This window comes from Schistosoma haematobium, chromosome ZW (assembly GCF_000699445.3).
Source record: "Schistosoma haematobium chromosome ZW, whole genome shotgun sequence".
In the NCBI taxonomy this organism is placed as follows: domain Eukaryota; kingdom Metazoa; phylum Platyhelminthes; class Trematoda; order Strigeidida; family Schistosomatidae; genus Schistosoma; species Schistosoma haematobium.
In genome coordinates, this window is record NC_067195.1 from 17861150 (window position 1) to 17875564 (window position 14415).

At 32.5% G+C, this 14415-nt stretch overlaps 1 protein-coding gene across 1 annotated transcript; it reads left to right on the top strand.

Moving 5' to 3' along the window:
* Positions 1-3670: 3670 nt before the first annotated feature.
* MS3_00002915 (uncharacterized protein) lies at positions 3671-13948 on the top strand. The gene is made up of 6 exons (XM_051210570.1): positions 3671-3763; positions 4402-4585; positions 4629-4849; positions 6929-7156; positions 11459-11650; positions 13517-13948. The coding sequence occupies exons 2-6, from the start codon at positions 4431-4433 to the stop codon at positions 13849-13851; spliced, it is 1131 nt and encodes a 376-aa protein (XP_051070577.1). The 5' UTR covers positions 3671-3763; positions 4402-4430; the 3' UTR covers positions 13852-13948.
* The last annotated feature ends 467 nt before the right edge of the window (positions 13949-14415 follow it).

A 14415-nucleotide genomic window follows, 5' to 3' on the forward strand; every position in this document is an offset into this window, starting at 1 on the left:
TATCCGGGCTTGGGACCGGCAGTAGCTCCCGGAGAGACTCCGGGCGAAGTTATATACATATATATACTCACGGCGCCATACATTTACCTTTGGTTTAGAAATATACATCACACAACAGACTAAACAGTGTTCAAATATTCCGATTAAAGAGTGAATTCTCAAATTAATAAACTAGTTAACACCAATGTGGGTAATAAGACATGCGTGATTTTCATGTAGAAAACCTTAGATTCTGTTTTACCAACACTGGATAGTATCAGAAATGAAACAAGTTTTACCATATACATGTTATTAAAACTGATACCTTAAAAATTATGAGACGTTTAATTCAAACGAAAGGTAAATTCAGTATTCTAACTCCATGTCCTTCTAAATTGTCTAATATATTGCTGGAAATATCCTTGAAATCATATATGTTTTATTTAATAGCAGTAATCCGTACCTTTTGAACATTCAAACCAAGTTCAGATTTAACGATCAAAATGATGTGGTTACTGAGTTAATGATACTGATTCACTCGACAATTTACAATTACTTTATACAGAATAATTTTGATGGAGTTATCATATAATAAGCTCAAAAGTTTATTATCAGAATGGGTTTTGTGGAGATTTTTAGAAATTTCACAAGTTGAAATCATGAGTCAATTGAAGCTAGAACACCATGGAAAACCTGGAAGCACTGGACGGCCGTTTCGTCCTAGTATGGGACTCCTCAGCAGTGCGCATCCACGAACCCGCCCCCGCGGGATCCGAACCCAGGATCTACTGGCTTCGCGCGCGAGCACTTAACCACTAGACCACTGAGCCGGCATCCAACGGTGTTAATGTCTTACTTCAACCAATCCACGAAGTTGCGCCACCGTACACCATTGTCTTCAGTGAGTTCCTATCTCACAACAGACCTGGTTGAACTCCACTGGTAACGACTTCTCACTAGAACTCCAGGAGTGTCTCCTGAAGTCAGTCACTAGTGAGCAGGTGATTATTATTATTATCAGAATGGGTTTTTGTGGAGATTTTTGGAAATTTCACAAGTTGAAATCATGAGCCAATTGGGTTCGAATCCCGCGGGGGCGGGTTCGTGGATGCGCACTGCTGAGGAGTCCCATACTAGGACGAAACGGCCGTCCAGTGCTTCCAGGTTTTCCATGGTAGTCTAGCTTCAATTGACTCATGATTTCAACTTGTGAAATTTCAAAAGTTTATATTTGTTAGTTTACCATTGCTTTAATGAAGCTATTAACGTTAATTAGAAAAATATCAGTAAAAACGTTTTTGTTGTTTTCCAGTTATTGGAAAATGCGAATATTTAATAATAATGATTGAATGTGTTTTTCGGTATTATGCTTTTTTTATATTTGTATCAAAAGGGATTTTGTGGATATTATAGTAATTTTAATGGTTGAGATCATGAGTCAATTGAAGCTGAACCATCATGGAAAACCTGGAACCGCTAGACGGCCGTTTCGTCCTATTGTGGGAGTTCTTAGCATTGCGAACCTACGATCCCGCCTCACTAGATTCGAACCCAGAACCTATCAGTCTCGCGCGCGATCGCTTAACCACTAGATCACTGAGCCGGCATCCAAGTGTGTTAATATGTTAATGTTGTTAATTTGCCTATACTGGTCGCATGAGAAAAACCGCCATACTTAATTCATTGTAGATGTGATGTTCTTCGTGATAAATTAGTTAGTTGGATTAAAATGACTTTTGTGGAACTATTCATTACTTGCCACTTTTTAACGAACCACTATCGTCTAGTGTAAAATATTGAATACCATAATTTACATTATGGACTCACGTTGTATAAATAACCAGTGAAAACCAGACATATATATAAATTCACAACTCTAGCAGGTATTGAGTTCAGAACCCTCAGACCACATGACCATCGCTTTACTTTCAGATTACTGATATAGGATTACTAAAGTCTAACAATCCACAATATTGCTTAACTTTCATCCATTCTTGTTGGTGAGATTTGTCTCACAACTGATATGATTGTTCTCTTGATTTATTGTCAGATTAATTACGGTTTAACCTTGAATTTTTCTCAATATTCTAGAACTGTTACTTAGATTTTTTGCAGTTTATTGATACATTTTTATAAATCAAAACTTTACTAGGATTTAGTATTCTAAACGCCATATTAACCAATGACAAAATGTTCATGTCTTAAATTTTAAACTATCTTTAGAACTTTAGGGAAATAAACCAGTTGACTTCTATGTAGCTATGAAGAGAACAAGCAATAATACAGTGCTTTCATTTCATTCTTCAAATACACACCTTTACATTTCGTCTTTATGCACTATGTTCTCAATATTTAGTCTTTCAAATTCTCGTTGCTCATGTGATTATTTCAACTCCTTCACTATTCATTCTGTTAATTACATCTAGTCGTGCTACTATAGTTTGACAACTTGAGTTAATACATATTTATCTCACTCTTTAAATTGATCATGATGATGTCTAATACTTATGTTGGTAGATATGAGTAGTATGTAGCAGCAATCAGGAGTAGAATGCCTGCCATCATAAGATTGAATTGAAGAGAACAGGGAGGGAATCAAAGAACAATTGGAATAACGACTGATTTTAATGAATTTCGAAGTATGTAACGGACAAATGAAAGAAGATGTGCAGATAATCCATTAAATGTATGTTTTTCGCATTTTATGAAAGCTTATGATTTTCCGTTCACAACAATATGAAATTTCAAGATGCTAATTACCACAATAAACTTTTAATAATAAAACATATTATAAATGGAGGATTATGTTTTAAGAATACAAAGGGAAGATATACATTTTAGGTTGCTACTAAATGTTTTGTCATATAATTTGAATTTCTAACATTATATCAGGTTGAATTTAAGAAATAAGTAATAAATATGAAAAATATATCTGTGACAGTTTGTATCATTTTGTAGCTAGTGTTTCAGAATGCATTTCACCTGTCATTGTTGTCTCAACCACTGAGACTCAAACGCACTCAAATGTAGAGATTTAGCTCTTTGACCTGGTTACTGGCCGTGATCTAAAAATAGGGTTGAAGATATATATTTTACTTGTAAGAGTTTATAATTTCTTATTCTTTACAGAATAATGATTCTCAAAACAAGCTACTTGCTACCTGGAGTCAATAGCTCATTGAATGTACTGAGTTAGAGTATGAGTATGAGCATAAATATTCGGATAAAACTGCATCAAGCTAATGAGCCACAGATAGCACCAAACGTTTGTGTTCAATTTCATTGCCAGTCATTAACCAACTCGAATTAGAAATATATTGTTTGTACCTCTTATATACAGTAAAATTGGTTATCATTTAATTTGACGAGATCAGTCACTTCTTTACATCTTAATTCTCAAATGTTAAAAGAAGGCTAGTGAAGATTTTGTAATATCTATCTTTTTCTCTAAAATCACGTTTTTGTATCTACTTTGAATGTCATGTGGAAATAAGTCATAGGTATTCAGTAAATAAATGGCAATCCATTATTACTATTACTATTATTATTATTATTATTATTCAGCATCAATTCATTTACAGTTTACCAATAAAAATGAAACTGGAAACTATCGCATGATGTTTGATTAGATGTTTTAACGACTATAAAAAATAAAGAAAACTCGGATATATGCTCAGACAAAAAATATAAAAGAAAAATTACCATGGCTAAATACTAAAACTTTTTTTTAAAGATGAACAATCTAAATTACAAATTGCATGTTATATTAGTTCTTATCATTTTAGTAAGTTGTTGTATTGTTTAATGATAATAACGTATTGTTCTAAGGTGGCAATACTGATGTTTATGAAAGAGCAATTTATTGAATAATCATGCTTGTTACAATCTTATATTATTGTCTTTTACAGTTTGTATTTATTTAGTGTTTATATTATTTAATGGTTTAATTCATCAGTGGATCTAAGCTAGACTACCATTGAAAACCTAGAACCACTGAATGAACGTTTCGTCCTAGTATGAGATTCCTCAGCAGTGCGCATCCACAATCACGCACAGGAGACTCAAGCCCAGGACCTTAAGTTTCTCACGCGAACGTTAAAACTCTAGACGGCTAACCGCCTAACGGTGATAATGTCTAACTTTAATCAATCCATGACCTTGTACAAACTCTATCTATTGTCTAAGCTGGATAACTGTCTCCATCCGACTCGGATGAGTCTCCAGGTTCACTGTAGTGGTCTAGCGTACATCGACTCATAAAGTTAACTATTAAAATCACTACAATCTCCACAAATCTCCATTCTCATATCATTTACTCCTTGTATTTCGAGAAAAAAATATTATCTTACATGAAAACTAATTATTTAACAACAATCATAATAATACAAAAATAGACTTTGTTTTTTGATTATCAATTTGCAGGTCATACAAAAAATATATTACTCAAATATATGGATGAGAATATTTCAAATCCAATTATATTAATTCCTGGTCTAGGAGGAGCTCAAGCTTATTGTCAACTAAAACAACCAAAATCTAATGAATTCCCAATATGGCTTAATCTATTTTATATGATGATTCCCGAAAAATTACGACATTATTTCGGGTAATTTAATTATTAAATTAAATTATTCTTTATTTACCAATAGTTTATATCTTAATCCGATTACATTGAATAGTGAAAATACTGACGCATGTAATGTTATATTCCCTGGTTGGGGTGATACACACACAATTGAATATTTACAGACGAATGGTTTTCGTTTTTTTAATTATTTTGGTCGCCTTGTGAATTCTTTGTTACAGAATAAATTTTTCGTTAAAAACTTTACACTTCGTGGTGCTCCATATGATTTTCGTAGATTACCATGTAAGTGCTTATCTAATCGAAGATTTATTCTCATTCATTCTGAGTATTGCACATTGTCCTATGAAATAAAATTACAAACTGGAGATGTTTACTATCACAACTGAATAGTCCACTTATTAAAATGTTGAGACATAATCAAATAGCAGATCCTGAACAAATAAACTTGATAAACAGTTAACTTGTTAATTATAGTGCAGTGAATGTTTATAAACTATCGGAAATAAACATTTTATTTCGCAGTTCATGTCCACTTTTTTACCAGCTTTAAAACTGGAAACGTCATATATTGACATTATTACCTCAGGGGATTAAACTATGGAAATTCATAGTTTATAATGAACACACTGAACTAATAAACTCGGAACTAGAGTGCACATTCCCGATTTTAATAATAACAAAAACACTATATTATAATATTTCCTATACAATCTCTTTGAAAGTTTCTCACTAGTTAACAATGACATTTTCAAAGGAAATCAAAATAGGAAAGCATGGTTTATTGAATTTCTTAAGAAATGAATAATATATATATAATTAAAGTGTTTTTTCAATTTTTATTCCCCATTATTAGTTAAATTCATTTTAAACTGATCCCCAAGTGTATCATATTACTTACTGAAAAACATACAAGTAAATAAAAGGATGTATGTACGTAATAAATGAGAAGTCAGGTGGATACAACCAATTTATTGATCATTACAAAGTTACAGAATATCTTGGTAAAATATAAGAACCATACATTAAATAGTTCATTTGCAAAACTTCCATCGATTGTCATTCATATTGTATACGATTCTTTCATGCCACGCTTCGGTTCTACTTCTCTTTTTGTTTACTTCGATTCGATCTTGTTAGCCTTCTGATACTATGCATTCCATTTCTGACTGGTGTTACATACTACTTATATCTGTTAACATAAGTAGCATACACCACCTGTGTACCAGTTACATAATTTTAATTTGTCATATTTTAAATCAATAACAGAATTTTTGCAATTTTTCACTTATGTAGAATAAAGAATATCGTAACACATAAGTTTACTCAGTTATAAGATTCATTGTAGCACCGTCTATGAACTTTTCTCGTTCTGTCTGATATTAATTTTATCATTTTGATGCGATAATTTAAACTAACTAAGTAGACAATATTGTAATTATTGTAATTAGATAAACAAAAATAATAGTCAGTATTTAAGTATTCAAGAATAACCTTATAAATAGTTCCCACTTTTATCAATTAATTAAGATAATAAACGAAAGAAGGATATATCATCCATAAATATCTCTTTATTAAAAGTGTAAAAAACATTAGATGGTGGTTGGACGTAGTCAACAGGAAACCCTGGACCCGAATTTCGTGCTACTTGACACTCGTAAGCAAGGTGTACCTGTAATCTTGAGGTAACTTGTGCTACCTGGCGGATTCGTTCCCGTGTCACACAGCTACACAGTCAGAGATGTTACCACTGAGCTATCCTGGCCGCGACTGACCTCCTGTAGGACTGAGATGTAATCACAATTGATTGATCACTGCGTGGTGATCAATGTCATGTGTGTCAAGTCCTTTTTTAGTGTAGATCGAATGCTACCGACCATGTTGCAATGTGGCCAACAGTCTAGGTGACTCGACATTGCGGGCACTATATATTGAAACAATATACAACAATGGTATGAGAATAATGACAGTTTAAATGAATGAAGGAATGAATCTACCGATGTTTTATAACTTACAAATTAGGTTTCTTTCTAAGTACATTATGAAATTATTCTCTTTTATAAATGAAATAGTATCGTTTTTAAAAATTACTCAACAAAGTAGTTCACTAAATTTAATAGTTGAATTCATGAGTGAATTGAAGCTAAACCACCATGGAAGCACTGAACGGCCGTTTCGTACTAGTATGGGACTCCTCAGCAGTGTTCATCTACGAACCAGGTTTAACATGGTAGTCTAACTTTAATTGACTCATGAGTTCAACTATTAAATTACTAAAATATCCACAAACCCCTCTCGAATAACTAAAATGTTTTTCTATGAAATTTGATTTTGTTTTGCAAAATAAAATAAAACCATTGCTAGATGAAAATACCGATTTTATGAATAAATTAAAATTATTGGTCGAAGAGACCTACACAAACGCTAATCGACGACCGGTGGTTTTACTTGGTCATAGTATGGGTTCACTGTATACGCTAAATTTTCTTAATAAACAAACAAAATCATGGAAAAAGAAATATATAAAATCATATATATCAGTGTCTGCACCATTTGGTGGAGCTGTCAAAGCGTTGTTAAGCGTGATAACTGGTAAGTTAATTATTAATTAAAGTTGAATGGTCAATTTCATGAATAAATTTGTCTTATTTTTACGAACTATAACCACTCATTTTAAGCGAATATGAATGGCTGATGGCAATGAAATTTAAGATCCTCTTCTCATCCTACTTAGGACTTTTCAGCTGGATATATCCTAAACTTACATTTGATATTCACTCTATGACCCAGATCCGTTACCGTTCACTTCAAATCTGTGATCCAAGTACATACATCTGACGAGTCCCTATTGCACTACTAGCCGCCATCCGTATCTGCTTAAAATGCTTATGATTTACCGGTAATATAGATGCAGTCCTCATAGGATGCACATATACCAAGAGAGATTGATCTGTAGTAGCCCAACACACCAATGGAGAGATCTAAACAATCAATATATACAGATAATAATCACTTTTATTTTGGAACATTTTTCAACTGTAGCCAACAAAGAATTGAGATACTTAGTCCTGGAAGCAAAAATCGAAGAACATCTGTAAATGCATGATACCAGTTAAGAAAATTCTCTGTTGTCTTATTACAATTATTGTCTGTATATTAGCATTCACTATGTAACAATATCTTCTCGATAATTAGTGTAGATTTCAATTACACAAACTTATTGAAATTATTTTGAAAGAAACCAGTTATTCTGAAGCCATTAACTAGTATTTTCATTAAGAACAAATAATTATAATTAAATATCAGTCATGAAAATTTCGAATCCTAAATAAAAATGAAAATATGTTTATTGAAGCCAAGTGGAAATTAACAAATTTTTAAAATAAGGACTGGCAATGTTGATTTTTCATGATAATAACAGAAAAGGTAATATATACATGCGGAATGCCAATCTACAGTGGAACTGCTGATTAGATTGCACAAGTTTTCGAACTGCTGTCAGTTAGTGATGATAGTATCATTTAAATTATTATTATTATAATCTTTAAATATATGAAACTAATTCACTATGTAACACCTATGAGCTCATAATTGACAAAAATCCTATTTCAATAAGATCAAATGGAATGATGAAAAAGATTCATAACTCAAATTGATGCCTTTTTTGGTGTTGTGTTCCCCAAGCAAGGTTAGTCTAATTTAGATGATCTAACAGTCGTTTCGGATAATATCAACAGCGTTAAAAAACAATTAATGTTCATTAATTAAACCATCCACCTAGGAGGACAGAATATAGCCGAAATGTTAAGTACAAGCCATGGAATATAAGTGAACTAATAATTCGTCAGGAATACTGGATTATAGATCACACACTACCTTGAATCAAATGCTGTAGTAAAAGTGTATAACTGGATCCAAACCAGATGACTTCATAGTATGAAGCTCGTAGTAAAACCTAGAGTTTATAGTATTCATGCCATAACTTCAACACGACAAAGTTGATGAGAACGACCAAAAACTAACCCCAGGTTTTTTAAGAACGATCAGTCTATTACATAAAAATAGAGACTGCGTGAAAGTCTTGCACTCTCAATAAGTCAAACAAAAAGATCTCAGTTGAAAAGTAAATAAATGAATTCAACAATAAAAGTGTAGATATACAGAATGAATACATTTGAATTGGCGAGATCGATTTTCTTTGTTGTATAACCTCATTAGATGTTTGTGTCTGCTATCATACTTTGCTTATATCAGCTTGTGATATAAAATGACTGAATATATAAAACATTTAACCAAATATTATTTTGTAAAAATGTGTTACTGATTCTTTAAAATCTAACATGCAAATACATGTTAGTGAATGTTTGTCTGTAGCGCTATGATATACAAAACGGAATTTATATTAAAGGTTAATTATTGATCATATTCAGTTAAGAGATCGAAATCACAACCACCATTGAATGATAATCGACTTGCAATCCATTAAAATTGCATTCAGAATTCTGGGGGACTGAATCCCAACTCTGTTTAAAAGATCAAACTTGGCATTCCAAGATGGGTCTTGAATAAACATTATTAAGGATGAAGTTGCTGCCAATGTTCTTTAATTTTCACTGGTTATCTAACGTAAGGCTATGCCAAGAAGTCTACTCTTAAAATGAATCGAAGCATCAGTCAAGACCACTAAGCTCTTTTTCTGCAACCATACAATTCCAAATAATTAAGAGTTGGCAACAAAACGGTTTGATATATCCAACCAGACCTATCTTTTTTACGTCAGAAAGACATCAGGACTGACTACTAATGTTGCAAGAACAATGAAATATAATAACATAGCCAACACAAAATGTTTCTACTTACATCCTGACCTAATATGATAGGAAGGCCTGACTCGTAAGAATGTGAAACTTTACCAGACAATGCAAACATCGTCCAAGAAAACTTATAATTTAACTGGATCAAGTGTATTGACGTGATATGTACGGTACGTGGTATATACAAAGATAAAATAATCATAATTGTAAAAAATGATGTATATTATCTCTTTTTAAATCTGAATGGATCAAGACATTTCATTTATAATGTTATGAATAGATGGTTTTGTAAGCGACTTAGCCAAGTTATGTTTGACAGAATGCTAATCAAAACAAATAGTTGATATGAATAATGAAAATTAATGTCGTGGTGAGTCTATAATTCATGGATGACCTTTGAGTGACGCCAGACTGACCTTGAGAATGTCTGCCTAATAACCAGGACGAAATGAAGATTATAAACCTGTGTAAAAAATTATGATTCACAGTTGATGGTTAAGGTTAGGATTTTTATGACGAACTGACATCAGTTACAATGCCATGAATCTATTTAGCCAAATGGATGAGTGGATTTCGCTCCAAACTTCGAGACCTGTTATCTTATACCTGATTGATTCGTCCATAAATTATAGTCTCGTCAATATCGTTTATGGTAACAATGCTCAGCGATCAGCATAATCAACTGTGGTAAATCTCAAGAAAAAGCTTTCAATGTAAGTTGATATTTACAATAGAAACCAGATACTGTAAAATCTTCATTTTAATTATAATAAAATTCATATGGATCAAGGATGTCATTCAATGAAATCGATTCTGAAAAATTAAAGTATTTGAAATAGCTCTTTTTGACAATATTATTTTTCTTTGTCTTTTTCTATACAAAATCAGATCATTCCTCTCGCCTCACTTATTACCCCCACCCCATCGTACAAATTTGGTTGATCTATTAATCAGAATATTTCACAAAATTCTTGTACAGTAAATTAATTATCAGAAGGGGTTTTGTGGAGATTTTAGAAATTTCACTGATTGAAATCATGAGTCTATTGAAGCTAGACCACCATGGAAAACCTGGAAGCACTGGACGGCCGTTCCGTCCTAGTACGGGACTCCTCAGCAGTACGCATCCACGATCCCGCCCCTCGCGAGATTCGAACCCAGGAGTTATCAATCTCTCGCCAGGCGCTTAACCAACTAGACCACATCCAACGCTGTTAATGTCTAACTCCAGCCAACCCTTCTGATAATAATCATCTGCTCACTAGTGACTGACTTCAAGAGATACTCCTGGAGTTCTAGTAAGAAGCAGTGACCAGTGGAGTTCAACCAGGTTTGTTGTGAGATATCAACTCACTGAAAGCAATGGTAGATGTGTTGCTCAGTGTTGTAGATTGGTTGAAGTAAGACATTAACACTGTTGGATGTAGGCTTAGTGATCTGGATGTTAGGCATTCGCACGTGGGACCGATGGGTCCTGGGTTAGAATCTCGCGGCGGAGTCGTGAATGCGTATTGCTGAGGAGTCCCATACTAGGACGAAAAGGCCGTCCAGTGCTTTCAGGTTTTCCATGGTGTTCTAGCTTCAATTGACTCATGATTTCAATCAGTGAAATGAATTAATTCTTTATTCATTGCGAAAAGTAATACCGATTGAATTGTTAATAGTTTGATGAACAAACACTCCATCCATAACTTTAAAACAAACTATAGTAAACATGGAAATTCAAGATGAAAAATATTTAAGTTATTATTACTTTGTAATTTATTGTTTACCAAATTACATCATAACTTTCATGTAAATATTACACTGATTATAGTTAAATTTCCACACCAAATGAGTTCATTATATATGCATGTTTTGATCTTAAATTATATATAAGTGATCTGTTTGTAAAGAATATTTATTCTTTAGTATGATATTGTTGATGGATCTCAATTTTCAATAAAATTGTATATAATCATTATTTCAAGAATGAAATACAATTTAATTACGTAATAGGTTGCGTCAACGTTTTCATTTAAAATCATATTTGATTATAAGATTAATTATGGTCATAATTTCGTTCATTAATTTTATTTAGGCGATAATTTCGGTATATTTTATCGTACACCATTGAGTTTTCGACCTATTCTACGGTCATTCTCTTCTGTTATATCCAATATACCTGATCCAAGAATATGGCCTAGTAATAATGTATTAATTACTACTCCGGATAAAAATTATACAGCACATGATTATTCAGCACTTTTTCAAGATATAGGTTTTCCAGTAGGTAAGTTTATCGAATTGAAGATATTTATTTAAACAGTTTTTTAGATTTTACTTATACTACTGACAAATTCAATCGTTCATCAACTTTACTGTCAATATTCTTCATATTTTCCTTAGGGTGCATTTTCTCACAAACTGTTTCGTCCTACCCTGTCCTCATATTGAATTATACATGTGGGCTTGTCAAAGATATTTATGATAAGGGTGTTCAGGTAGTAAAGTCTAACTACTAGCATTTAGAGGAGGCTATGGAAATACCTTTATCTGTTCATATCAGCAAGATCGATTATTTAGTACTTTTTCTCCAAGAACATAGGGCTTGAAGAACACTCTCACTTCTAAAAATAGTTATTTCTCATGCAAAAGATAGGATAAACTTGTGAAATCGCCTTCGACAATATGAAATATCTGAGAATACCGTCACCATCGGACAAAGCTCCCACAAGGGGCTAAACAATATCCAAATGTCAGAAACCAGCAAATAACATCTACCGGATGAGGAAAAAATTAGGACAAGATTCTGGAAATGAATAGAACAGATTTTATGGAAAGTACCGAACTGCATAACAGACTAAGTATTAACTTGGAATCCTCAAGAGACATGTTGTCAGGATCTAGAGGCAGATATCAAAATTATGAGTAGCACTTAGCAACGACTGAAGGAACAGTCCAGGACAGAGTTCGTCAACGATTCTCAGTCAGGGGTTTTTCCCTCAAGAGGGGTAACAGCTTTAAGTGATAAGGTAAGTACGATTTACAATCTGGAAATAAAATATCAAAAGTTTCTTCATATTTTATTTAACTAGCTAAACCACATGTAGATATTTTATTTTCACCCGGTAGCCGATACGTCAATGGTCCTTATGAATCCAAATACTTAAGAAATCAAGTTCACCAACAAACATAAAAATACATTTTTGACATTTGAAAATATTTCAGCTCTAGATATGGAATTTCTGCCATCTTTCTAGTTTAGACTAGAATTCAGGAGCCCAGATGATGATGGATGATGATGATGATGATGATGATGATGATGATGATGATGATGATGATGATGATGATGATGATGATGATGATGATGATGATGATGATGATGATGATGATGATGATGATGATGATGATGATGATGATGATGATGATGATGATGATGATGATGATGATGATGATGATGATGATGATGATGATGATGATGATGATGATGATGATGATGATGATGATGATGATGATGATGATGATGATGATGATGATGATGATGATGATGATGATGATGATGATGATGATGATGATGATGATGATGATGATGATGATGATGATGATGATGATGATGATGATGATGATGATGATGATGATGATGATGATGATGATGATGATGATGATGATGATGATGATGATGATGATGATGATGATGATGATGATGATGATGATGATGATGATGATGATGATGATGATGATGATGATGATGATGATGATGATGATGATGATGATGATGATGATGATGATGATGATGATGATGATGATGATGATGATGATGATGATGATGATGATGATGATGATGATGATGATGATGATGATGATGATGATGATGATGATGATGATGATGATGATGATGATGATGATGATGATGATGATGATGATGATGATGATGATGATGATGATGATGATGATGATGATGATGATGATGATGATGAAAACAATGTGTTTTGGTTACCTTGATGCTTACGTTTTAATTATATTTACGAGAGATGAAATGTTTTCCTGAAAAATTAATAATCAATCAAATCATATTAAACCTGCTCAAATCCATATTATCAGTCTTTTCAGTTCATGCTGAAAATTCGTTTTTTTTCTATTTACATTTATTTATTAGGTTATCAAGTACATAGAAAAAGTGTTCGTGAATTTATGACACTAGATTATCCTAAAGATATTCCCGAAGTATACTGTGTCTATAGTTCCGGTTTATTAACAATAAAAAGACTTGTTTATAAACCACCAAGTCTATTTCGCTTAGAATTTCCTAATCAGTCACCAAAGTTAGAATATGAAGATGGTGATGGTACAGTGAATATGCAAAGTTTACAATATTGTAATAAATGGCCTAATGCATCAGTTATACACTTAGCCATATCTAACCATGTTCCAATTTTAGCTGATAAACGCTTTTTACAGTTTGTACACAACCATGTTACTACTAGTAATTAAAAGAAAATCATACATATTATTACGAAATATAAATACGTTAAAGAAGGGTATTTGTAATTGTGTTTTATTGTAATGTCATTACAGTCTACTAAATAAGGTATTGAACGTCACTGTTTATTTAAAATTAAACAATAATACTCTATTAAAGTAATGCACAAGTACAGACTAATGCAAACACAGAAAACAATATTTGTGTTTGTGGGGGATTCACAATTGGAAAACCTTCACATTACATCACATTAAAAAAGCGAATATACTTTTCTATAGTGTTTAGAACGTTCAAAACAGTGGTAAAAAATTGAAATTCTCCGTCATGAAGTAAAAATACTCATATTAAACCTGTATACTTATCATTTATTTCAATGTCAAGTTATAAGTAACAAGTAAATTAAACCGGTTCTTATTCTGAACTCTGAATCTTAACATAAATTTACTCACTCTAAATCTCTATCCCCAACCCTTGATACTTAATCCTCAATCAGTTACCTTAGGCTCTTAGTATCAACCTTTGGTACTTAATCTTGAACGCCTAGTTATAATCGTAAGCCGCTAAACCAAACAGTC